This window comes from Montipora foliosa, chromosome 13 (genome assembly GCF_036669935.1).
Source record: "Montipora foliosa isolate CH-2021 chromosome 13, ASM3666993v2, whole genome shotgun sequence".
Lineage (NCBI taxonomy): Eukaryota > Metazoa > Cnidaria > Anthozoa > Scleractinia > Acroporidae > Montipora > Montipora foliosa.
This window is the reverse complement of record NC_090881.1, coordinates 31,902,957-31,930,338: the sequence shown is the minus strand read 5'-3', so window position 1 is coordinate 31,930,338 and position 27,382 is coordinate 31,902,957. Positions and strand designations below refer to the sequence as shown.

The 27,382-nt window shown below is 38.9% G+C and overlaps 3 protein-coding genes across 3 annotated transcripts in view; 1 reads left to right on the top strand and 2 right to left on the bottom strand.

Moving 5' to 3' along the window:
* Window positions 1–5,547: 5,547 nt before the first annotated feature.
* LOC137984048 (EF-hand domain-containing family member C2-like) lies at window positions 5,548–17,474 on the bottom strand. Its single transcript, XM_068831257.1, has 20 exons — window positions 17,361–17,474; window positions 17,183–17,270; window positions 16,950–17,050; window positions 15,706–15,776; window positions 15,096–15,175; window positions 14,383–14,504; window positions 14,181–14,282; window positions 13,873–13,988; window positions 13,285–13,420; window positions 13,049–13,153; window positions 11,878–12,016; window positions 10,581–10,746; window positions 10,352–10,426; window positions 9,837–9,978; window positions 9,158–9,393; window positions 7,808–7,889; window positions 7,591–7,706; window positions 6,635–6,801; window positions 6,317–6,366; window positions 5,548–5,859 (listed from the first exon to the last, which is right to left on the bottom strand). The coding sequence occupies exons 1-20, from the start codon at window positions 17,400–17,402 to the stop codon at window positions 5,782–5,784; spliced, it is 2,214 nt and encodes a 737-aa protein (XP_068687358.1). The 5' UTR covers window positions 17,403–17,474; the 3' UTR covers window positions 5,548–5,781.
* A 126-nt stretch (window positions 17,475–17,600) lies between these two features.
* On the top strand, window positions 17,601–22,589 carry LOC137984050 (centrosome-associated protein 350-like). The gene is made up of 5 exons (XM_068831259.1): window positions 17,601–17,848; window positions 18,612–18,720; window positions 18,823–18,893; window positions 19,889–19,966; window positions 20,236–22,589. The coding sequence occupies exons 1-5, from the start codon at window positions 17,707–17,709 to the stop codon at window positions 20,487–20,489; spliced, it is 654 nt and encodes a 217-aa protein (XP_068687360.1). The 5' UTR covers window positions 17,601–17,706; the 3' UTR covers window positions 20,490–22,589.
* LOC137984049 (transcription initiation factor TFIID subunit 6-like) overlaps window positions 22,443–27,382 on the bottom strand; it is a 10,313-nt gene continuing 5,373 nt past the window's right edge. The window contains exons 5-13 of the mRNA XM_068831258.1: window positions 26,440–26,648; window positions 26,238–26,303; window positions 26,047–26,124; window positions 24,585–24,686; window positions 24,315–24,439; window positions 24,173–24,230; window positions 23,750–23,824; window positions 23,417–23,536; window positions 22,443–23,278 (exon numbers count right to left, since the gene is read on the bottom strand). Coding sequence (XP_068687359.1) covers window positions 22,823–23,278; window positions 23,417–23,536; window positions 23,750–23,824; window positions 24,173–24,230; window positions 24,315–24,439; window positions 24,585–24,686; window positions 26,047–26,124; window positions 26,238–26,303; window positions 26,440–26,648 — 1,289 coding nt within the window. The 3' untranslated portion in view covers window positions 22,443–22,822. The remainder of the gene's footprint in view (window positions 23,279–23,416; window positions 23,537–23,749; window positions 23,825–24,172; window positions 24,231–24,314; window positions 24,440–24,584; window positions 24,687–26,046; window positions 26,125–26,237; window positions 26,304–26,439; window positions 26,649–27,382) is intronic.

Sequence of the window (27,382 nt, the reverse complement as noted above, 5' to 3'; positions counted from 1 at the left end):
TTTGCATTCCTCATCCTCAACTGGACAATTTTGCTCTCCAAACTGATGGGATTTCTACTGATTGGCTGTTTTGTGGACGTAAGTTTTGTCTCTGTTTTAAAAGTTCGTAACTAATCAAATAAGCTGACGCTCTTGTGGTTAACTAGTTCAGAAGTTTCGAAGCGCATTAACAGAGGGCATTAAGTTTGTTAGCTACACTAAAATTGGAGTATTAATAAAGTAAATGTATTTAATACACGGATTAATAAATTTTGTGAGCAAAGTGAACGCCAAACCGTACTGCGCACGCGTTAAGCTAAAGTAGCGCTTACTGGTACTGGTGGTTTTCATCCCACAAGTGCGCGGCAGTAATCTTTGATGCTATATAATAACCGAGCCAAACATAGGTTAAGACGGGTTACAAGGCGGTAATGCCTGTAGCCTGTTGTGGGGTAGGGTGAAAAGGCGGTAATGCCTGCGGGGGGGAGTGTTAACAGGTGGTAAGGTGGTAATACCTGTAGCCTGTAGAGGGGTAGGGTTAAAGGGTGGTAATGCCTGTAGAGATGTTAGGTTAATAGGTGGCGAGGTGGTAATACCTGTAGCCTGTTGAGGGGTTGGGTTAAAAGGCAATAATTCCTGTTGGGGTGTAGGGCCCTCCCTTGAGACACTTTTCAAAATATAAGTCCCTTTTTTGTCCAAATAGAAATTTCATGCAAAATTTAACGAAAAATGATAGGACGGTTCCAAACCGGTAAAAAAACCGCTTTTTCCTTTCGTTTCCTGAGAGTTTTTGCATGTTTTCACTAAAACGCACAGCACATGACTGGGACTATTTGCGCATGCGCCCTATGATTGAATTGATATCAGATTTAAATTTAAAAAGTTACTTCAAAGAACCATTCATGCAACCTTTTTGCAGGGCCCTTGACTAAAAAGCTCCCTTAGCAACCATTATCTTTTTAAGGAACAGCCAATTTCCATAACCTTCTCATTGAGTTTCGGTTGTCGGCTTATGTCAGTTTTCTTGTGAATTGAATGCATACGATCTTTTTCTTCTTATGCACACTTACGAAGGTTTAAAGGACACTTAAACGATCATTTGAAAGAGTATGAATACAAGAATACTTAATAACTTATCTTCCTTGTCCTGCCTTTTACCAATACTGTTTTTAATTGCTCCATCACTGTCCTAGGTCAAGTTAAGTTTGAGTTTCTTCGTCGCATCCTCTCTATATTTCCTTGATGACCTCTGAGCTGTCTAAAAACATCCAGACATGAGATGGTCAAGATTTCATTTCAAAGACATGACATAGTTTAAGATTTCATGAATTTCAATGTCATTCCCCGACCAAACTAGAGAAATAGGTTTTTAATCTAAGGCTGTCATGGTGACCGTGGTTTGGCTAGAGTTTCCTATATAGCCTCGGGTTCGCGTAGAATATCACTGAGAAACTGTTTTTTTTTCCCGGGATGGGGTTGTCTCCTCAGCTTCCCACCCCTAGTTACTCGGGTTTTACAGGGAAAACGCCAGAGGTTGAATTATGCGTTTACTCACAAATCGCAAAAGTAAACCAAAGCGCATACTCGGCATGGTTGTGCAATTGCTGATTCATTTTTTATAGCGCATGCACGAAAATTAAGCCAACGTGCACTGAACGAAAATGGCGTCGTTGAAAGTAAGCACGAATATGGCATCTAAGACGCTCAAGCCACATACAAATGCGCACACCGCTCGCGGTAGACCCACACTAAAAGATGTCTAGCGTTTTGGTAACGGGTCGGTCCGCGAACTTTACGAGAGATCACTTTACAAGTGAGCAAAGCAAGAATCATTGCCATCAATCTAACCTAAATGATAAAAAAATTATCCAGCCGATAATCTCTACTGTATTTCTTTTTCTTTGTTTATCATTTGACGATCCAGGACATTAGGTTAGCCCGAGTTCACGCAGATATGCGTCTAGTTTCGTTAATTAATCAGGAACCCTGCAGTGCAGAACATTTGATCATGACAATCATTGACCTTGATTTTGATCCGTCTTTGAACTCTGATATAAACAGGCCTGAAAAAATAGGAATCTAATTAGAAACGCTAGACAAGTTTTGTTCGCCCGGAAAATCAAACTAACCTGTATCAGAGAATGATTTGCTACCCTGTACACGAAGACCCGCCATAAAAGTAAGTGAATCGTGTATATGAGCTTATTTTTAATCAGATAAATTTATGTATGTAAATTTGCTAAGTTCCAGTATCTTAAAAATAGGCTGATTTCTCCTCTTTCAGAAAGAAGAATAAAATTGTCAACTGTCCAGTAAATTATTACGCATTAAATTAATTATACGATGAAGGTAAAAGGTTAGGTCATTTTATTTAATGTCCGTAGTTCCTTTTGCGAGGCTGGTATCAATGGAAGCCGGCGGTGCTTCCTTTACCCCCTTCCCTCTGTCAATGCTCCATTTTACGGGAATTTAAAGCTATAGTTACACGGATCTGAGGAAAGTCGAAACAAACGTTGAAGTCACCGAGGATCGAACTAGGGACCACTTGCTCCGAAAGCCGCGCACTAACCAATTGAGCTATGCCTTTGTGGTGGTCATTCAATTGGAACCAACGCAAAATACCCCTAGCCTGGAGATCAGGTTTGTTCCCATCAGCGTCAGAAAATTGTCTATTTTTCAACCAAGTTTTGAATTGGGTGCAACATTGAGTTGGCAGATTTGGTCTATTGTTGTTTTCCCGCAAAACTGTTTAAAAATAGACACTTGTGACGCTGATGGGCAAAATTGGGTAAATCTTATTCTTGGATGTGGGACTTTAGCTACTGTGCATAGTTAAAATTCGAGTAACTTGACTCCTTTGCCGACACCAGTTTTCACGTAAACGAAAGGTGCTTTAGCACTATCCACCAGATAACTGAATTGCCGTTTATCCAGCGGCTAAGCGCTATTAAAAGCAGTTGAGTTAGCAGTTATTGGATAAGACCGAGCATGTTGAAAGGAATAATGCAGATAGACGGACGGACGGACGGACGTCACCTGAAGTGAACAAAAAGCCGACGAGAGAAAACACCATCCAACTGCAGAGGTCTTCTCAAGACATACAACATTCGAATGTCAATCCAATGTTTTATCAGTCATTCAAAACATATTTATCCATTAAGAAATGATACGTTATGACGGCTTTCGTCCAATATCTTAGTCTAATTGTCCGAAAATAAAATGTCTTAGCGAAGCTTCAAGGAGCACAATACTCACAGGAACTCATGAGTTGCTTTTTTCATGATAATCATGGCAAGCGGTATTGCTCGTGGGCGCGTACACACGACGAAGTTGCCCAATAATTTAATAATATCCTAATAATAGTAATGATAATAATCAATACACCCTACATGGCGACCATTTACGGCGTATATCTTTGATATTGGACATGCATGTTATTGTCAATTGACACTTCTCAAAACAAGGTGACCGCTGACTAGTGTTACGTGCCATATCGCGGGCTCAAGTTTAGAGCTCCTCGAGGTTAAGTGTTTTTTTAGTTGACCGCTGACTTATTGGATCGCAGGCTCCAGCTAGGTTAACTTATTGTAAGAATATATTCAATGAAAATCAAATAATTTACTCAGCTGTGATAACTCTATCCAAGAAACGAACAATTAATGGCTCCATCCTTCCATGTTATCTTGTATGAACGTGAAACCTCGCCAGCTTCACCTGTTCGTTGTGTTCTTGTACCAAATTAGGCGCAATCTTAGCTTCTAATTTAAAAGAGATGACCAATGCTAAGACAATTCCGGTTACAAACGCACCTTCCACGCCAAAAATTCCATATATTATTGGATTTAAATGTTAAAGCAATTCTGTCTCCATTCAAACTGTCCACCTTTTTTTGTCTAATAATTTTTATAACGGATTCTCTCAAATCACGAGTTGTGTAAAAATTTACTTACGCGTTTCTTGTTCCTGAGATCGCCTGGTTTTCTTAGCCACCGGAAGCTGAGTGCGAAGGCCAACTTGTCCTCATGCGCAGTCTCTCACAATCGACAGGACATGACGGGATGGGCACTGGGAACAAGGCTATCCCAGGATTCACTTTCACGCTACACGCCGCGCGCGTGTATTCTTGTGAGTACACGACAACAAGCGAAAATAGCGTTTTCAAAATAGCGTTTATTTTTCTTTCACCAACCCATCAAGCTGAAAGTTATAGGGTGTTCTCAAATAAAAACAATCTTGGATTTGTGTTATGCTTCACTGAATTGGATAGCCATTGTTTTAATGCAGAAAAGTTCCCCAAAACGTACTGTGTTATTGGATTGTGGAAAGCGAAGTTATCCACAAATACTTGAATCCTTAAAAACGCAAACATACTTCTCGTCACCCGTATTGTTTCTTCCTTTTGAGTCAGTAGGAAGAGCTTTACTCTAAAGAAGATGTAAATAGATTAATTTCGATGTATTAACAAAAGGCATCATCTCGAGGCTCTGGGGAATAAACTCAAGTTTAAATCCTGTAACGTCACAATCGCAGTCCCAAGTTTTTTGCTGAGGGGAGGGGAGGGGGACGCAATGTCTCTCATTAGTCTACTTGTTCGTCCTCCAGCATTTGTAAATTTCGCCATTGTTAGTTGCGCCCCCAGAGCTTGACTGCAAAGCTATTGACAATGTCCAGAAGCTCAAGTTCCTGACCATATTTTTGGAGTGTTTTCTTTCGAATCGCACCAAAGTAAAGTTGAGACACCAAAACAAGGCTAATCCCAGGCCCCACTTGTTCAAAGGATGGATAGCGCTATCCGCCGGATAAATCACTATCCAGTGGATAAGTAATAGCGAAATCAGTTGCGCTATCCAATGGATAGTGATTTATCCGGTGGATAGCGTTATCCACCTTTTGAACGACTGGGGTCAGCTGGGGCCCGTTTCTCAAAAGTCCCGACAACTTTTCAGGCCCGAAAAGCAATTTGTGAAACTGCCAACCGCTTGTTTTGGAAAGCCGATCTTTTAACATGTTTTAAAGGTAACAAAAAGAAAAATTACTGTGAAGTTTGACGACTTAAATCGTCTCCGTTCTTGAGATACAAAGAGAATTGTGACACCCGAAAATGACCCGTTAAGTTTTCGGGACTTTCGAGAAACGGGCACTCGAATACTAACATTTTGCCAGCCTCAAACCCAGGCATTCCCTCCTTTCTTCCCGTTTTGTCTAGTTTCAGTCCTCTGTCCTATCCTCCCCTGTCGACAAGGTAGGAAAGAAAACCTGGTTTGACTTAGGGTGCGGAACGCACGTCGTTCATCGAACTTCAAATGAAAAATCCCGAGGCGTCATGTCCGTAAATCCGGCTCTAGATGTTTTTCTCTGTTTGATTCGTTTTTGACAGTTATTTTGATAGACGGAAAACACGTGGTTCTTCGGTTGAATTTGATAAAATGTTCATTACTTAAACCATAACGAGTTTTCAATTCTGGGCATGCGTACTAGGAGCATTATACCCCCACCCACCCCCTCCAAGTTAACTTCGAAGAAGCTCCCCAATCAGCTGGTGATAAAAAGGTTGAACTTTTTATGACAAGTGTTAATTAATGTGTCTTTATTGTCGTCACGATTTGAGCCTTGTATTTACAATTTAAGAACGACAGTATTTCTTCTCGTTTACTTTTTTGGCACAGTTCTGTAAAGTAAAATACTGCAAAGAAAGAAACAGGGGTCTCATTCTCACTGAATTTTCATGACGTGGATCTGTCTTTACAAAAAATCCGCAGCAGGACAATCTTTGAAACTTCTTTGCGCAGATGTAATACGTAGTTATTCTATTCCCAGAAGGCTTTGTAAAAGATCCTTGTAACATACTAAGGTAGGCAAGTCCTGAGGACCCGTTCTTTGCTGAAACAAGAAGAAAGAAAGAATTAAAACCCAAGACATTCCATGAGCCACTTCCTTAAAATGTAAAAAAAAAACTTTCAGCGTCGAATCACAGGAATATGCAAATACAAGGCGTAACTAACTAAACGAACAGTCACTGACCTGCATGCAAAAGATCTGTGCCGCTATCGATCGCGAATTTTCACATAAGAGATTTTTTTCCCGAAAAGAACAAAAAGGTAGGATAAATCTTAAGATGTTTTACTCGTATCAAATAAGACCGAACGAATTAAGCGAACGAGTCAAAAGATCCAACAAGACCAGCCACTATCTTTGATCGTGTGACCTCGAATATGCGTTCACTCCTGCGTGTTACCAAGTGAATCGGACTTGAGCCAAAGAAATCGGAAACGGATGGATCCTGATTGCTGTTGAATTGGTAATAAGAAAAGCAATGTTGCTCTGTATCAAAACTCACCACAGATTTTGGGTCAGGAGCAGCTGCAGGGACAAATTTCTGTGAAGAAACTGAAAAAAAAAAAGGGCGAAACAGTAATAAATCGAGCTCATCATGAAACGTCATAGCCTGCGCTCGCAGACGAATTTCCGGTTGTCGCTTCTCTCCGCCCGGAAACACGTCTGACGCATGATTTTGTTTTGTATATGGAAAACTGATTGTGCCTACAAACTTGATAACTTTTACTTTGGAACTCGAAAAGTTGTTTCATCAACAGTCAACGTAACAGCAACAATCCACCTTCCCCTCCCCACTCACTCAACCGTCCGTGAGCCTTACCCGGAGAGTCTCTCCAGTTGAGTAGCTTAAGGAACTGTTCATAGTTAGCTTCACCCTTGTCATTTCTTTCAACTCTCTCCAAGAGAGCAAGCAGCAAGTCGTGTTTAACAGGAACCATGAAGCGTTTGCTCGTGTTGTGGAGTTCTTGAAGTGGAAGGAATCCAGTGCTACAAAAAAAAAAATGCAGAACCACATCAGTTCAGTCCGGAATTTGCTGTAGAAAGCGACTTTCTTGCTATTTCTTTCCAAGCCAGTCGGAGGAAAACTCATACTATTGATGGTTCCTTCGAGTTTCTAAGGTTAGGGTTAGCAGGCCATGGGTTCGAATGTCGTTAAAGAGAACTGAATTTCTCAGGTGTCTTTAAGAGATAATTGCTCAAATTGTCCAGACAAGTTCTAGGATCACATATCTTTCGTCTATAACCCGCACGTGGTCCAGTGTGACCCAGTGGTTAGGGCGCTTGCCTAGCTTCAAATCCGGAGTTCCCGGGTTCAAGACACGCTCTGACCACTCGCTGAATTTGATCCTGGTAGTCCCTGGTTCAACTTCCCAGCTGCACTTGTATATAGCCAATTGGTTTGCCTCCGGCCAGTTGGGAGTTTAACATTTGTTGTTGTCGTTATTCTGTTCCGTCGTTTCGTTGTGTTTCATAGGCCTTGAAAAGCCCCTATGGGAAGTGGTCCAAGTGCCCACGTAATATCCTTTTATTAAAATACTAAATCATTTCAAGAAAAGCATCGAAAGGCGCGATTTTTATATATAACCATAGCAACAGTGATCTTTCCACGTGCGAAGATATCATGTTTTCGCGCGAAAGCTCACTTGGTATTTCATTGGTGTTTATATGATAAATACATTTATGTCGTTCAAAAACACACAGCACGGAAATATAATGTGCTGCAGTCCTTGCTGCGGGTCTTTGAAGCAACAAAGTTCTAGAGTCGGAGTGACTCACCCATGCACGTCCTCGTGTCTACACGAATCCATCATGTTGGCAAAATCCTCAAAATTATCTTTCCTTAACTGTTCCTGAATTGCAACCACCAACAATTGAAGGTCGTCTTCTTCAACCTAAAAACAGACAAGTCTTAACTTAGTTAAAAACACGATTTAAACATTGGAGTGTATCTGAAACGGGTGACAAGAATACACTCTAAACACTTGCTTCTGACCTTAGAATCTCCATAATGCCGGGCAACAGTCAGTTGCTCGTGCTCTGTTAACAAGCCTCGCCCAAACCTTTGCATGATTTCCCTGAAACATGAAAAAAAATTACATATTAAGGACGGTGGCTACTAATTCCAAGGTATTTTTGCCCCGATTTATGATTATGCAGGAAACGTAGATCTTAACAAGTGTCATTGAAATCCAAAAAGAAAATTGGGGGTAACCACGCACAGGGTCACATGGAGGACAGATGGAAACAAAGTGACATGACTTCAAAAAGGCCACACCTTTACTCGGGATTCGCATAGAATAAAGGAAAGGAAAGAACAGGAAAGGAAAGGAGACTGCTTTCAAAGACAATGTAATTCAGAGAAAACCACAGAAATACTACACTAACGAATGTACGGGTTTTTGGTGACGAAGATTAAGGCTCATGTCGTTGGAAGGAGAGTGTTGCTCCTAATGTTCCCACTAGTGCAAAAACTATTTGTACGCAACGCAGTTTTTGTCATACGATATCTTCATTCTTGCTTACTCGTGACAATAGATGAGTCAAATGTTTCCGCATTTTTTTTAACTGAAAAGAGAAAGGGTACCATATATACGCAAAACAAGTCGCAGAAGCGGCGGCGGCGGCGTCCAGTGTTCTGGGGCCCGTTTCTCGAAAGTCCCGAAAGCTTTTCGGGCCCGAAAAGCCATTTGTGAAACTGCCAACAGCCAATCTTTTAACATGTTTTCAAGCTAACTAAAAGAAACTCGTCTGTGAAGTTTGACGACTTAAATCCTCTCCATTCTTGAGATACAAATGGAATTGTGACACCCGAAAATGGCCCGTAAAGTGTCGTGACTTTCGAGAAACGGTACCCAGGGCGTTGGGTTTGTATGCGGTTGCCCCGGGTTCAAATCCCGTTCTCTAACCTCTGGGGCCCGTTTCTCGAAAGTCCCGAAACTTTACGGGCCATTTTCGGGTGTCACAGCTTTGTATTTCAAGAACGGCGAGGATTTAAGTCGTCAAACTTCACATTTCTTTTAGTTAGCTTGAAAACATGTTAAAAGATCAGCTTTCCGAAACAAGCGGTTAGCAAAATTTCACAAATGGCTTTTCGGGCCAGAAAAGTTTTCGGGACTTTCGAGAAACGGGTCCCTGGTTTGGATTTGTTTCCGGTTGACCCGGATTCAACTTATTTGCCGTTCTTAATCATGTTTCTGCTTCTTTCAGATTATTAAAAGTTGGGTGCCTGTAAACTTGCTTGATAACTTAGTACCCTTCCACTATAAACAAAGCAGTTATATTCACATTTGCATTTAAAAGAAAACAAAAGAAAAGTACCAATTTAAAAATATTAAATACTCACCTAAACGTTTTGGCAGGTATTTTACCGCTGTTTTCATCATCAAACCTCTGAAACTCTGATTTGATTTCCTCGTATTTTTGGTCTAAGATTCGTTTGAGTTTGGGGAGAATAAATCGCACATTAGCTTGAGGGAATTCTGTTGCGTGTTTTTCCATGTAAACCACAGCGTATTCATCAGCATCGATTAAGATGAACTTGAATTTGTGGAACTCAACATTTGCGCCAATGTAAAGGTCCTGCAATGTCACAAAGATTAAGGACAAACATCAAAGCTTATGTAGCTTTTTAGGGAATGTACCTTTAGCACCACGAAATCTGCTTGAAACATACCAACTCTGGAAAACAGATGTTACAGAATTTGGGCAGAGGTTTTTGAAGGCAGTATCACTTTGTGCACTGAGTAAATCACTATCCGACTGTTTCACTATGTCGTAGGTGTGACCAGTAAAGGAAACCCTTTGCAAGTAATGTCTGACTTGTAACATGTGGATTAAAAGAAGAGACTTTAAGCGGGGACGTTTACTCTGTAGGTTGTTTTCAAGTGGAAAGGATTTCGTGGCGCATTTTAATAAGAAATGAAAAACACAACAAAACACATAACGTTCATTCAGAGGATTTCTTTATCTTTCTGCCATCTTAAGGGCCATACTGAGTGAAAAATACAAGTAAATGAACCTACTTGAGCAGCAAAATAATTGACAGCATCTGGTTTCTTGATTCTCCCTCGCTCCAAAAACTTTCCACCTAGAATCCCGGAATTCCTCTGGAGTGGCTCAAATACAAGGATGGTGTCATCAGACAAGAAATATGAGATGATAAACCTATAAAAAAAATTAAGGTTTAATACTATTGTAACGCCGCCTATACACCCCATCTCGAAACTACCTTAACTTTTCAGAAGAAATGGTCGCTGAAAGTACAGCGTAGGAGGATAAAAATCAGTTTTTTTTTAAGATAGGGGGATGATTAAAGCAGCATGTTTTTTCTTATCACCTGTTTGAAAGTACCACTATCAAACAACACTCTACGATCATTCAAGAAAGGGTGCTAACAAAAACCTAAATATAAATTACTATACTTGAGCATCAACGCCACACTGTCACAATTTCAAAGCCTCCTGAATACCTGCTTTATTACTTTTGAGGCATTTTTTTGGCACTTTACACCATGCTAACCAGGAATATAGTTCCTCACCTTCGGTCAACATCAATTGGCCTTGTGGTGTCCAGCCGAGCCACAAATCTTAGAACATTGCTTTCCAGTCCCTTCCTGAAAGACAAGATAAAACAAAAATGTAAATAAATAATAGTAAGAGGACAACACAGGAATAGCATTTCTTGTATATTTGTAATAATTATTACTAATAATTTATAAATGATAAATAATAGATTTTTTCTCATAATTTTTTCTCTTGCAGTTCTACCTGTCTTTTTCCATAAACTTCTTGAAATCTCGTCTAGTGGGTTTAGGCCTGAGGCTTAGGCATGTTGCAAGTGAGTCCTCTTCAGAGCCAAATCCATTGTAAGGTGGAATCTCTCTGGGTGGCAGAGGCTCTGGATCAGCTTTAAAATTGATGCTTTCAAAACTCTCTGCAAACAGGAAAACACTTTATAAACTGCCAATGGTCATTGGTGTTTTCAGTTCAATTAAAATCAATGAAAGGGTTTCCTTCAGCTAGTATGTTACAGCAACCCTTTCACTTCCAAAAGTGACACATGTAGATTTTACTCTGTTTAACGTCAGACAATTTTATTTGTAAGCGAGGGCCCCCTCAGGCATGAAAAGGTTAACAACATCTACAATCATAGATAAAAGAAGTTGGGTAGGTTATGTAAATGAAATGCACCAGAGCTGTATTTCAACCTGCTTCTGTTAAAGCGCAAAAGAAATAGTTTCACCTTCTCTTATACACCCCCCCACCCCTCCCCCCTATTCAATGTTGGAAGGTAACTCAACAATTTCCCACTAAAACCATTCAGTTTTTTACAACATTGAATGAGGGGGGAGGGGAGAGAAGCAATGAAGATGTCAAAAGTGCTAACCTCCCCAACAGTTTTGTCTATGATTGTAGGTCCACTCAACTTAACTCTTGCCCTCCTGAGACTGAAACTTATGATTTTACTCTGTTTAATGCCAGACAATTTTAGGCATCAGTGTGGGCCCCCTCGGGGCTGAAAGGGTTCATTAAATTAGCCAACAGCCTGCACTCAGCAACAAGCCTCCTTTTACAGACACAAGAAAAAAATAAGCATGACACTCCCAAATATCATCACAGTACCTATCATTGACTTGCAATGCAAACTTCCAATTCTGCACACTCCTCGATATTATTATTATAAATTATAACACACATTGGTGTCTACAATAAGCCTTCAATCAGGTCAGTTTACACACATTAAAAATCTGTGCCGGGAAAACTTAATTAATGTACAGATATTTAGGGTCCCCTTGACAGATTTTACAATGTAGGACTTGGGCAAAGGATGTTTGGGTAAAAAAATTCAAAATTTCCATTAAAACTTCAATAACAGAAAACAAAACATGACGAAATAATATAAAAATATCCGAGAGAGTGAAGTATTTGCATTCTTTGGTTAGTTTCCACTGTGAATTACAGAAATTTTAGCGTTTGAGAAATCAACAGGCTTTTAATACTGACTATTTGTTTTAAAACCTGAAAAAAAAAAAAGCCAAGCCAGAGAAAATTTAATATCACTTACGAACTCCATATTTTGACTTGTAATACTCTTTGGTAAACTCGTCGCAGTCGCAAATGATGAGTTTTCGTCCCCAAACATTGATGATGGAGCCAAGAGTGAGATCACTGTCATGATAATAATCAGTATGAACAGCACCAGTCTGATGTAATTGAAAGAGAAAAAAAAAAACAAAACATTGACTCCCGAGAAATGAGACTTACAGACTGTTTTCCGAAGAAAAAGATCAAGATTTTGAAATCTGTAAAATTAAAGCAACAGGATGTCTCTTCTGAAGTAACAGTCACTGCAAGTGATGTAAAATGTAATGAAATGCAAATCAGGGAAAAATGCTAAATTTTGTGACTGAGCTCCTAGAGGGGGGACTGGAAACTAGACATTTCAAAGGCCTTTTTCTAAAAACCTAGCTACAAGACCAGGGTTAAAATTTTGGGCATTAGTAAACAATATAAAGATGAAACCATCAACAATATTATTTTAAAAATATCTATCAGACATGTTTTCAGTTGTTATCAAAATACTCGAAAATCTACGTTTTTGTCATCTGCAAATTAAAACCTGTCTGACAGATTTAACCATTTATTTGTACACATAATTACTAAGCTAAGGAAATCCTGAAAATTTATGGTGGGGCCGTACTGCTAGTTTTTTCACGAAAAGGCCTTTGACATGTCTAGTTTCCAATCCCCCTCCAGGAACTCGGTCAGTATATTTAGCATTTATTTGTTAGGTAAAATTACATTCTACATCAATTGCAGTGACTAACACTTCAGAAGAGACATCCTGTTGCTTCACTTTCACACATTTCAAAATCTTGATCTTTTTCTTCGGAAAACTGTAGTAAGACAGGAGGAGTGAATTGGTTGATGATAGAATCACCAAAATGCCCACATAAACATGGTGTCGTGCATGGAGAGCATGTACTGTACAAGTAGAACTTCAGTTTTAGATTTTGGGTGTTGAAAGGGAACTTGCAGGTGTTTGTGCTGTTAAATTTGACCAGCTACTTAATGCTTCACTATCTCTGATTGCACAAGGAATACATGGACACCAACTGCATGCTGTGGCCATCTTTCATTGTCCCAATGCTATCAAGAAATAGGGCTGACATCAACATGTTAATGTACATGTAAATTATTCTTAAGTATGGGACTTCCTAAAAACTGGAATTTACCTTCAAGCTATCAAGAATCCACCTTCCTCCATGTCCCATAGGTCCAAAAACATTCAGAACTGTTCTGCCAGTTATCTCTCCAGGCTGCCTTAATGCAGTAGGTTCCTAGCCAAAACAAAAAAGTGACAGTTTGATATCATAAAAACACTCATTTTGACCTACATATACAAAAAAATAATGGCTATAAAAACATTGTGTCAACAGTTATTATAGGTAACATCACAGACTTAACCAACCTTTGGCAATTTCTGACGTCTAAGGAACATAGGAACAGCATCTCTACCACTGTTGTTTGGAATTCTTTCGCAGATCTCCACAGTATTGTCAGCAAGAAAATAATGCAGCTCCATTTCACGAACATCACCAAACATGCTAGAAAAAATAAACAGCCACCGGCACCTCAGAGACTTTGGTCATGAAATTACTGTGAAGCATATTAAGGAGGGATTTGCAAAAAAAAGTACAGCAAGCAATATGAATTAAATAAAATATGAAACTAATAAGGGCCCCCTCTCTAAGGGCCTTTTAAGGACCATGAAACAAATGTAACAAAATCCCAGGTGGCAGGAGACAGACTTGTTGTCTATTTACAAGCAAAAAAGAGAGGTTGAACTGAAACTATGACAGTACACGCACAATGTACCCAGAAAAGTGTCAGCAAGTGGTAAGATCTATAGCAGGACTCCAAACCAGTGCTTTGACACTTGGCTACATTGTCTTTAGTAAAGGTGGAAGAGAAGAAACTAAATGGTGCCAAAAACAGGTCAACAACGTAAAAGGAATTGTCTAAAGAAAACGCTTACAAAGCATATGGTAATAGTCACCTGTCACTGTCATCCCACAGACAGTAAAAGCGCAACACATTACGATCAAACAGCAGGAACTGCCTGAGAGTGTCTTCTGTTTCATATGGTCGCAGTGGTTGCATGCTTTCAACCTCCTAAAATGTGAAAGAAAGTTAGAATAAATTTGCAAAAGCAGTACCAGAGAATAATGTGGTTCACATATGGCTACTAAATCTTGTAACTGCTTCACAGATATCATAAAAAAATTTGAAGACAACTACCAAGGCTTTATTCTTCACTGAGCAGGCTTTGAAAGGTACAGTAAATGTGTTAATTAAAGAACAAACCTTTTTACGATGGTCGGTGTATGGATCAGATGGGATCTGATCTGGATTATTAACTCGGACTCCAAGTTTACGTAGGAAATTGTGGGTAAAATCATCACAACCCTATGAATTACAAAAACCAAAATAATTTTTTAGGCATGTTTAACTTTCCAATTTTAGGCCAATCCACATAACATTTCCAATCCTTTAGCTTCATACTTACAGTGATTTTAAATGTGCGAGAATAAAGCATGATTTCCTGACCAACATTGAAATTTTCTACTGTGTAAAACTGCTCATCATTGGGTGGAGGTAGTGGAATGCGGTGACGGCGAATAAGGGTCCCTGTAAATGACAAAGAAAAGACTCTTAGGGTATGTTCCATTGACCCTATTCCAGAATTATAATTTGTGGAGTGATGATTTAAAACGGTATGTCTGGCATTTTGAAGCAACAAGGATAATAAATATATGTATAAAATATCATTTTGGCATGTGTTTGACAATTTTAATGTGAATCTCCGTAAAAGCGAAGGATTTCTAACTTCTATTCCAAGTATTCCTATCCCGGAATATGGTCAATCAAACATGCCCTTAGTCTAGATGTACAAAGACATTTTGTAGATTAATGTCAGCACAAGTTCTAAAATATGAAGACAATATAAAGAATTTGCTGGGCCCTCTGTTCTGGTTAAAATTCAAATAAGCATGGTTGATAATCCAAGATCATGGCAATCAACAATCCTTGCAAAGCAAAGATTGCAGTATGTGAAGACAATGCTCGCGTTAAATCCCTGTGTTATGGGCATAAAAGGCACAAGGGAGGGTGCAGCTTAATGAAATGCACCTAAATCCACAAAAATGTACTGGACTGAGCAACATAATTATTAGTACTGTACTGTGACACTGCTTTGAAGCCAGTTCTGTAGTAACAAACCTTGTGGAATTCCACTGTTATTCACTTTGGGTTCAATCACCTGGATACTGTCATCTTCCAAATAAAAGTAGATTTTACACCTGAAGACAATCATAACAATGAGTCTGATGAAGTCAAAAAGTGCATTTTTAAAAAGGGAAGTCCTGTGATCATAAAATTTAGCAAAATTCAGTGACTGGGAAGTGGCAACCAAAATTCAAGTGAAGTGATGACTATTTAAAACAATGAATGAAGGTTTGAATGACACAGCAAATACAAAAGGAGCTAGGGATGGGCGGAATTGACAAAGATTAAAATGGATTGCAACTGGAGTCAGTCACCCTAACAGTTTCTAAAAATTTATCTCTGTTGTTGTTTTAATGCTTGACAGACATTATTTTTCTCAAAGTTTTGAGTTGTACTTTCTGGGTTAGTGTTAACTTACATAGCAAGTTGGGGCATTGGTAAAACTACAAACAATTGACTGCACTGCTGAGTCAGACACAGCCCTTTTAACTCCTTTCACAACTTTAACACTTAATTTGTAAACACAGTTTTTTTTATCCTTGGGTTTTTTTTTGAAGAGGAAAACAAAGACACACAGGTTAAGCAGTGACTTGAGACTTTGTACCTCCTAATCCTGTATTGCTCCTCTCTTTTTTCATGAACAGCCTCTTGAAAGAAGGCATCAAAACACAAAACCTGCATTTTACAAATCAACAGAGGTACATAAGTTAATTAATTTTAATAAGTACAGGTGATAACTCACCCTGAGTTTCAATATTTTACTAAAACTCAGTTTGGAAATCAATGGAATATCAATAATGCAGCCATAAAATGGAGAGGTGAGTACCACACCCATTCGACAACAGTCAGCTATCAGAATTATCACTGACCCAAATAAACAAAACTCTAGCAGTTAATGTAATGATGGCTGGTTCCTCAAGTCCGGGGATCAAAGGGAAGGTTGTCCCTGATGGCAAGGCCTCTGGTAGCTCTGAAGGCCTATCCTTGATCTGCATACTCGTTGACACCCTGGGCATGGGAATCCTTGGGCAGGGGAGCTCTGAAAGGCTGAAGACTTCCTCTTTCTACGTCTCTCCTCCGCAGTCTCTTTCCTGGTTGTCTCAAATGCTGCCGAGCCTCACTTTACCAGTGCCCTCCAGCTGACCCTTTCTCTGGCTCTGCTTTCCCAGCAGTGCAAAATACAGACTGCAGAAATAACCCACTCCTCACAGATACTAATCTTTGACCCTAATTAGGCCTAAATTAGGTGTAAACCTAGCCTGCAAGCAAGCTCTCTCGCCCACTCAAACGCACCCCGTGAGAGAGCTTGCTCGCAGGCTAGGTTTACACCTAAGGGTCGTATTAGGTAAGGGTGTGGGTTCTATAAAAAGCAACAACTGCCTAAATTGTCCAGCTAAGTGAAAGGATCACTTTCCTCATTCGGTTTGGGTTCTTTTCCACAGTCTGCGTTTACAGTTTGACTGAATTTTACCCCTGGTCTGCTTTCTGCATTTAACATGGATCACAAATCTGGCTTTTGTTATTTCAGGGGAAGATAGCAATCTCATAGACAAGTGCTCCTAAAACCTGGTTAGAGAACAATCCAACAGATGCTGCTTTAACCCTACAAACAACTGGCCAGGGGTGGATTGTAAGTTGGAATAGTTCTCTGCAGTCGCTGGTTCAATAGCTCGACAGCAAGTCTAAAATTATTACCAACTTGTCTGCGTCGTACCACTTTGCAGTTTTTCATTCTTTTGAGTTTGTTTGGGTTCACTTGTAATTCACTCCACTGTCTAAATAGCCAACTGAACTAGTAAATGAATAATCATTGTTTATTTATGTATTTATTTGCTTCTTATAACTTGCCTGTCTATCATATGCAACCCATGCTGGAGCCTCAGGGCCAATTCCTTTTGGATAAGCACTGTGTCTTGGTTTTAACTTTTGGCCCGGCAAAGGATCACCACCTTAAAAGTACATCATTTTAAAAAAATAATTTTTCAAACAACTCAGACGAGATTTGAATATTCAGTGAGAAATTTAACCAAATTGCTGATGAGAATATCAAAAGAATAAAAACTGAACCCTTAAACGTTTACCTATTCCACACTTATCTTCTCCGACATAAACGGAAACATCATTGCGATAGTCAAACTGATGTGTTTTGTGAAATTTTGTCTTTCCAATCTGTTGATGGAGAATGTATGAAAACGGGTTTTAGAGCATAAATTTATCAGAAGTGTATAAAACCAGTCAGTCTAACCATTGAGTACATACCTTTCGATCAAAAACTTGTCCTGGCAGAAAAGGAAGAGCCATGATTGTTGAAAATACTGAATCATGCAGAAGATACTCTAGAAGTGTGAAATTCAAGATGTCGGCACCGTTTCTATATACAACCCGTCGCTAGGATTTCTGGGTTTACCATAGCAACAACTTCCAAACCTTACGTCACTCATGATTGGCTCAAACAGTTCTCCTTTTCAGCTTTAAACCAATCAGATATCAAGATATAATAGTACAATTTTCCTGAGTACTCGATTTGTTGACAATTTCTTTCGGAAATTCATCCCCGTGTAGTTGACGAACTTGACGCTGGAAAAATGTAGGAAAAATAGAATCGATGGTTTTCTTTCATAATATCAACCCCGGGACTCGTGTCCAGGTGAAATGGAGAGGAGAAATTGAAACTGGAATCGTTCGTTATGCAGGAGGGATGGTGGCTAAAGATGGCGACTGGGTTGGTGTGGAGTTAGACAATGCAGGTAGTATAGCAATTATATCAGGGAACTCCAGGTCGAATAACATTTTTTGCTTCGTATAATTACATTTACTGGCAGATATATTTTTCAAAAAAATATTAGAATTTGATGGGCCGTATGTTTTACCAGCCAATTGTTTGATTGTTACTACTTTTAACACCACCTCAGCTTGTCTTGCTTCTCAACACGTGTTTTGATTCAGAGACAGATTCTCTTGCCTTCCCTTAGAGTAGTAATAATACTTTGTGATTCGTAATATTTTATTACCGGCAGTCAATGTGTTCCGATTGCAGGAAAGTGATGAAAGCATTGTTCCAAATTAGGCACTGTCTTGATGGACAGCTGCCTGTCAATTCTCGGGTAGACTTTCAAATACCGGACTAAAATGACGGAGGACAAAAAAAAAAACATAGTTATTCCGATTGAGAGTGTCTAATCGGCATGGGTGGGTGGGTGGGTCGTGGGCCGTGGGTCCGAGATCCTCCATGTATACACGTCATGTATACATACTTTTAACCGTAACCCTAACCCTAACTCTTTGGGCCATTGCAAATTTGGACCGAGTACTGAGGCAGCTAATATATATCTTTTTTTTATCTTCAAACAAACATGACCCACAACCCACGCAATTTAGCCTCACCCATTCCGATTAGGCCTTGCCAACTAGGTATTGTTATGTTCGCTCATTCTTTTGTTTTTACGTCCCCAAGGGGGCTGTTGTACTTCAGAAAATTATATGACGCCATTTTTTGCTCTTTGTTTGTAGTTGGCAATACAAGCGGTCTTTTCAAGGGTATACAGTACTTCCACTGTCGAGACCATCATGGCATATTCACGCATGCAAGAAACATAAGATTTCCTCCGAGTAAAAGAACGTAAGATGTTTTGTAATTTGTCTTAAATAAGCTAAAATGCAACCTTCCACAAGTAACTTTAAGACTGTGGCTCAAACACATGTACATGTTTGTTCATTTCAGATTGCATGATACATACAATCCAGTGTCAAAGGCACCTTTTGTTGACGAGACCCTCTTTGCCAAAAATAAAGGTACAAGTGTACATGTAGCTTGTTCAATACAGTAAACATCCACATATAAGAACAAGTGGATTAAGAACATCAGGCTGAAATTTGGCCAATAAAGCACCATATAAATAAGAACAAATTCAGCCTGATAAATAAAACATGTTCTTAATATAAAGGGAAATGGCATTAGAATAAGGAAAAAGTACAGTACAGTAAGTGATCAAAGTAATAATGGTATTCAGGACCATTACAAACTTTGAAATCTATTTTTAAAAGGCTTCTATGTCAATTACACTTGTAGTAATGTAGAATTTGAAGTATTTGTGAAACCAATTGCAGGGATGCCAACCTCTGGAGATCTAAAATCTGGAGATATTTTCCATCCGGTCTCCCCAACCCTCCCCCCCCCCCCTACAATTAACTCACCCATTCCCCCTTTCCCCCAAAAAATGCACTCACCTACCCCTTCTGCCCCAGCAGTCCTTCAGAATACAAGAATAATCTATTTTGAACGGGAAATTTGCAGGAAAACAGAGCACTTATGTCAAGGATTTTTATTGGTTAAACGGAAAGATCTGATCAATCAATCGTTTATATGGCTGTGATAACAAACAGAGTTTTGTTTTGTTCAGAGATGAAGAAATGCATTAACAAACAATGAAACAAGTTTGAAAAAATCAATTCTTTTTTAACTTGGGGATACAATTTGAGCCTCCAATGGAGCAAAGTCTTTAAAATGTTCAGAGTTGTTTTTATCCGGGAGATTTGATGACCCGTACGGGAGCCCGGGAGATTCGTTCCGTATCCGGGAGACTCCCGGATAATGCGGAAGAGTTGGCATGCATGCATGCAATTGTAAGAACATTTTAAGAACACTTCCAGGCTGATTTCTTACTAAGTACCCCTTAAATAAGAACACAATCAGCCTGTAACCTGAAATCAGTGTTCTTCTATGCGGGTGTTTACTGTATCAGAAATGTAAAGATTCAAAGGCTTACATCTCGTTTCTTTCTCCACAGTTCCAACAGTAAAAAGCTACTGGGATCCTGAGATCATATCTCATCAGTACCTTTACAGAGTTAAATCACTGATTCAAGGTCTGTTGTCTGTTACTGTAGCACCTATACAATTCAGAGTAGGAACACTATACCTACCCCCTCAGGAACAAAGTATTGTAAAGGGGGAAAAACACACAAGGTTGAATGTTGTCTGCCATCCTGTAGTACATTAATTTTGCTGCTTTGCCCAACACAAAAACTAACTTCTGTTGCAAAGAAATGAGCTTCGTCTTGCGTACGTATTTACGAGCAATCGTCTCTTCACTAGTTATTAATGTGTTTGATTTCCATTCCACATATCAAAACAGGTGAAGATACGTGGGAGAAGACAAGAACAAGATTCCAAAAAAGCCACTCAGTTGGAGCACACATCCTGCCAGCAACAATACATAGAAGCCAATCAGCAATGGCGCTGCATCAAGAGGCAGAAAGCAAATACAATAAACCATTTATTTCTCCCTCCTCTATTCCTCACAGTCATGTTCCAAGGCCTACTCTTAAACGAATGATAAAAATGGAGTATTTTGGGACAACCATACCACGTTATTCCAGCATTTCCTGAGAAATGACTTGGTAGTATCCGGGACAGTGATTTGCCAATACACTGCTTATCATGGTCATCAACAATATCATCCCAGAATGACTGATATTATCAAGGTCCAATGTGCTGGCACTTCTCATAATCATCATGCACCATTTACAACAGAAGACGGCAGCTAAACCCGAAATCAATGTTCTAGGGTGCATGTGACCCCCCCTTGAAAAACAGCAAGCTGAGTGGATGACGGAATTTTGCTATGAATTTTTTTTACAAAATACCCAGTGGAGAATTCAGGAAAATTGCAATTGCATATCTGAATGTTCCAGGGGAAGGGGAGGGGGACATGTCCCCTATCCCTCCCAGACACTGGTGCCTTACAGTTACAGCTCATATGCCTATGCTCCTGCATTTTTACTTTGCCCAATCAAATTGACTCATAAGCAGTGACACTTGGTTTTGGCCCTGTAATGTCAAGTAACAAAGAGGTTTATGAAAAGAAAGAAGTGATCCTTTCACTTTTCTGGAATATCTTAAGCAAGGGCACGAATCTACGAATAATAAATATGATTGTCTCTTATAGAGGTCTGTTGACCTGTTGACAAATTGACCGGCTCCTAACTGAGTGGCTTCGGTTACCTCAGTTGGTAGAGCATCGCACCAGCATCACAGAGGTCATGGGTTCATATCCCATTGAACTCACCTGTGTATATGAGACAATAATTTATTAAATTGTCCAGATACATTGTAAGTGCAAGGATCACTTCTCTTTTTTGTCTATCACCCACACTTAAAATATTCATTCATTTCATTCAAACAGGTTTATAAAAAGAGATGACCCTTCTGCTTTTTGAAACAGACCACATGTATGCAAGACCAGCATGCTGGCACCAGGGCGCCAGAAACTGTTTTAGTGCCCTTACACAAGAAAAAAAATACAATGTAGCATCTTATGGGATGTTAACAAAATATTTCACTTTCAAGTCTCTAAATTAGAAAAAAGAACTACCGGTAAATTAATGCTCTCAATTTCTTAAACAAGTTGTTTTACTGTCGAAGAAAATCCTGACCATTTCCTAGACACTTCTTTGACTTATGTTAACAAGTTCAACTGCAAAGTCCACAAGAAACAAGGAAAACCACCAAAGATTTTTTGACAACAATGTCAAAACAATTATTGAAAAAACCTTTTTAAATGCAGGATACCCTAAGCATTTTATTTCTCACACAGTAAACAGTTTTCTGAAAGATCCACCAGAAGATGATATTTTGATTCCTAATTTTCTTTTCGAGGAGCGCAACAAAATTTTTATCAAGATCTCTTACTGCAGCACAAACGAAAGACTTAGTAAAACCTTAATTTCCAAATTAAACAAATTCACAGGTTTCAATCCCCCACATTTTCATCATCCTTTGGCAAACTAAACAGATCAAAAGCCTTTTCAATTTGAAAGACAACAACACTCATCGACTATTCTTGTAGTGACAGTTACATTGGCGAGATCATGAGAAACATGGAGATGTGAATTCAAGAGCATTCCAATGCGACCGACTCTCAATCATGCGGACGGTCAAACTACCCTGAAGATGGCTTAACGCCAAAAACGTTTGGTCCTTTTACTTTTTAAGAATTTTTAGCCTTGTAAATACTAGTCAAGTCTGCCATTGTTAACTAGCAAAGTTTACTTTGCAAACTTTAATTTTTAATGGAACCAGTGTGATGGGGGGTATGTAAGTTGCATACGCTGTAAATGTAGTGAGTTGAACACCAGTAATCATATTAAGCAAACACTACTTAAATGAACATAGAGCCAAACTGGCTGCAAATTTGACTGTATTAACAAAGTGATGCTTTTTATATGCAAGCTTCAACCCTCCAAACTAACTCAGTCCACAGATAAGTGATTTTTGAGAACTTAAGCTATTATGCCAATTTAGTTAGTTTCACTGTTTGCATAAATTGTTATTTTGTTTCAGTCTATATCTTGATAACAACTTCATGGGAATGGTGAAACATTGGCTTTTTATGTTCACTTTCAAGTGTATTCTTAGGTAAATGCTTCAATGGCTTTGAAAAATAATGTTTTGTGTGAACAATAAAAGTTGCACCTAATCCATCAATAACATTATTTTCTACTGCAGCATTCATACTCAACCAAGAAGTCCTGAAGCTGTCCAATATTCATTACCCCATCAACCCCTTGACTCCACTGAGAGAGAGACTTAATAGATTATACTCTGTCTAACAATGTCAGACGATTTTACATGTCAATGGGACACAGTTCAGAAGTCAATGAGTTAAACTTTCTTTACTTTCCAATAATCTATCATACAGAATGCTGTTGTTATAGATGGTTTCATTTATTGGAACCTTCTGGTGCTGGGTTACTTGTTGACAACCCACTTGGTGAAGTGATCTGTGGTAGTCCTGTGCTAGGTCTTCTGAGAACCCCTGTGCTGGAAGTTATCTGTCCAGTTGGCAATAAACCCGCTACAGTGCCTCCTGAGGTTGCCGTTGTCGGGGTTGTACCCATAGGGGGTACAGCAAAAGTCCCAGGTGTTGTGGGGGTAAAAACTTTTATTGGACTGATCCCAGGGGCAGTAGGTGTAGTTGGAGTTGTTCCCCCTGGGGTAATCACTCCAGTAGCAGTTGCTACTGTGAGTGTCACAGGCTTTTTCATAGCACTGATGGTCTGTCGCATCTGTGTGACCTTGGCACAAAGAAGTCGTCCAATGGCTCCAAAGTCTTTTTCATACTGTTCTAAGGAATCTGGTGGAAAGCGTATTCTGAGTAATACCCCTGGGCAATGTTTCTGAAAGTAAAACGACAATCACATCACCTCTTAATACTCTAAATTGGTAGTACAGAGTTATTTTAAAATAGAAAAATGCTTTCCAGATGTGACTCTATTCACCATAATTGCATAAGAACACTTCATCTACAGGCTCACCATCAGCAGGGTTTTGAGATTCTCTGCAGCATTTTTCTCCACAGGATCCACACCTTCCTGTGCCTTTTTTATTAATGCACTTTCAATTTTGAGTCTTGGAAGGATGAGAACTTTTACAACCTGTCAATTGTTAAAATTAATAACCTTAACATGTGAATTTGAGAGCTCAGTTGGTAGAGCAAGTGCTGTGGAATCGCACAATCATGGGTTCAACCTCCCTAGAGATCTGGCCAACATCAGCAATGAGAAAAGAACAATGTGATCATCTCTGCAAAGAGCTTGAAAACTCCACAAAGCACAAGCTAATGAGGTTAAACTTTTGATACATTATACCTCCTGCCCAAGCTCCGACAGTCCAGTGATAGCTCCATAATGAGTGGATAGTGATGCTTTCTCCTGGTGCAATGCCTGTAAAAATAAACAATGTTTTACACCTAACTGAACACACACATCTATTTCTATGCATTTGTGTATCGACATGATCTGCTCAAAATGTATCACAGACTACAGTAAATCCTAAATCACTACTACTGGTGCAGTGCATGTATTTGAAAACAATAATGACACAAGTTATATATGTCAAGTTGGATTTTCAAATGGAAATTTACAGGCAGTGAGTAGATGTCAAGATCATGAAAGCAATTATATTAAATTACTTAAGTAACTACCTTAAGCCATTTTTTCCTTTCATAAAGCACTAGTCGCACACAGAAAAGTGATCCTTCCTTGTTCACAAAAACTGCAGAATGTACATACCTTGCAATAGGTTTTTGTGACTCTTGTTTGTACATTATTGGTGGTAGAATTAAAAGCCCTGAAATCAGACAAATGTGCTACATAGTTACTATTTAAGAGATTGTATAAACTAAGCATAATATAATTATGACAACCAACAAACCTGCAAATTTGTGCAATAAGTCTTGAACCAAAGTCTCTTAGAGCCCAGTGGTTATCAGTGTCTGGCTTTGGACTAAGTTGTTTACTCACTATGCATGTCATCACAGCTGGAATTAGCTCATGTAACTGTTGAGACAAAAAAGTATGACTTGATGGTACCCAAATGTCCAAACTCATAACCTGTGCAATGCCTCTTTTCAAAATCTTATTATCATCTAATTTGAATTAAGAAGTACTGTAACAGCTTTTGTACAAACAAAGCTGAACTTACATATCTTTCTAGGTAGAGTGTAGGATTATCCAGGAGTGCTTTCACCATGCGCATCAAGTAGATAAGAAGCACAAGGTTATTTTGAGCAACATTCACTCTTACCTGCAAGGAAAGTTTAAACAAAGCAAAACTATTTAGCAGGAATGATGATGAACCTTATTTAAGTGTCAACTGTGTTTACATGTTTTTCTGGTGCACCTAATTGGAAACACTTACAGAAATCAAATCAACTCATGTCAAATTGTAGGTTGGTTTTTGAGTAGAGGATAAGACCACAGTACTCAGAGAAAAACCTGCCAAACAGACTAGAGAACCAACAAACTCAACCCACAAGTCAAGGAGTCTTTCATTCTTTCTATCCCCACAAGCAGTGCCAGTGCAGGTGCATCTAAAAATCCTGAGTTTCAGCAGAAGTTCCAGAAATGCACATACAGTGTGTACTGGGTACTTACTGTATATGCATGCTCATAATAAACATGACAACCATCACTAGAATGTCCCATTAAATCTATAGAAGAGTTATTGTTAGGCCAGAGTTTTCACCATTGTTAACGTTCACTAAGAACAAGAGTGCGTGGCAATTGCCATTCTTCGTGACATTCATCACTGGTACATGTGTATCAATAGCTTAAAATTAATTGTCCACATACATGAACGTAAGTGAGGGGAACACTTCTATTTTTTGCCCAGTATAAAGTGCACTTCAAGTACATTGTATTAAACAATTATTATTCCATGAGGGCACGCTGGATATGAAGTGGTAGTGGTAGATAACCAACAAGGCACATGGTGCCGAGTTAGTTATACATTATCATTATTATTTTTTGTATCCAGCAAGCCCAAGTAGAATAATAATATTGTTTTATTAAAAACGCCAGGATCAACAACTCTTCCATGTTGATTTTATTTAATATCTGCCTCTGTCAGTTCCGGTCGAAAATGGCTTTTGTCAGCCATTTTTTCTCCAGGCTGCACTATTAGGTACAGCAGGTATATGAACTGATAGCCTATGTCTGGCGAGCCAATGAAAAAGTTTTTAATAAATACATTTATTTAATTGACTGAGTCCTTTGATGGGAACACATGTTGAGCCCAGAAAATTAACCTGTTCTTTTATTAATTTTATTAACTGTACACTTTCTAGTTCACTCATTTCATGTTGTTAGCTAGGTGAACACAGCAACTAAAACACAGCACTGGAAGTCTATGAATATGCTGCTGATTGTCTTGATCAAATCACATAAATTATTATTAACTGCTGCAAAGATAGACTGCTGAGTGTAACCTTGATGATAGATAGATTATGGATGATCTCTGCATGTTAAAGGAAAGATTGTTTTTCTTGTTATAACTGTTTAATTGTTATTTAAGATTTGATTATAACACACTTTAATTGTTACCAACAGCAACATGCTGTTTTCCATCACAGCAAACATGACTCCACGTCTTTTGAATAACTTACCCCTTCAGAGACGAAAGTGCTGAATCTTGGCAGCATCTGATACAGACCAGGATCGGTGGACAGGCTTTGAAGAGCTTCCTAGAAAAAGGATGCATCAATGCTACACTAGAACCTTTCAATTTTGTTTATACTGGTTGTGCAACCAGCCTGGTGTTATGTATAAAAATCCCAGTCAAGTACACGTAACTTACAGCTCTTCGAGATTCACAGGATCCTACACAAGCTTCTGTGATTTCTTTGTAATATAGCTGTTGTTCCTGATTAAAGAAGAGAAATCTTTTCATTTCATGAAAATGAAGAAAGTAACATAGAATATTAGTTTCTTTCTTTTCATTTGGGTCTGGGTTTTCAAGTAAAAAACAGAGCATTCTTCTCTAACAAAGAAGCACGTACCATTGATAACTCATGTGTAACTTGCGCTTTTGTTTTGTCAGTCTTGTCATTAGTATTTGATGTTTCCTCATCTTTCTTTTTCATTAGTTCTTGTTTCTTTTTGTTTTTAACACCTGTTTTTGCTGTTTGTGCCTTGGGTGCTTTTGTACCAGTTGGTATTCCTGTGGGTAGAACAGGTTTACTATCCTTTGCTTGTGCTTGCATTGGAACTGAACAAAAAGAATTGTTGAAAATAAAATTGTAAATTCATTTTGGGTCAGAAAACAGGGTTAAAAAAGAACTGTCAGTAAAATGCACTTGATGAGATCTACAAACGGAATTGTGCAAGAGCCTTAGAAAGGGGACAACAAAACATTTTGTTGTCTTCAAATCAACAGTCAGAGAGATTTGACTTTGTGCATAAAGCTCTTCATTGTTGTCATTGAAATTTTACAAAGTGAGTTGAATTTGTGAGGTCTGATTGAGGGATAAGAGACTTGAGGTGAAGCACTGTGTAATTCGTAGTTTAATACTAAAACATGGAACCACCTAAAACCACCTACAACCATCTACAACCATCTAAAAAAAATCTACAACCATCTACAACTACCTCAAAAACATCCACAACCACTCACAAAGAATCAAATACCATCTTAAACAAGCCATAATTGTCTAAAATAAGCGAGACGACAATATGTGGTTACCATTTAGCCAAAAAATCCGGATGGAACGATTGTGGCATAAAGGTAAGCGATTTTCCGAATTTGTTAAAAAGCAACCGGATGAGAATGGCGCTTTCCTTGCATTCTATCCAGTAAACCAAGCTAAAATCGTGATAAAAGGCCTGGAAACGGAATGATCCTCACGAATTTCCCGGATTCCAGGAAATGAAGTGGCTTCATTCATGTAACCACATATTGTCGTCTCACTTATTTTAGACAATTATGGCTTGTTTAAGATGGTA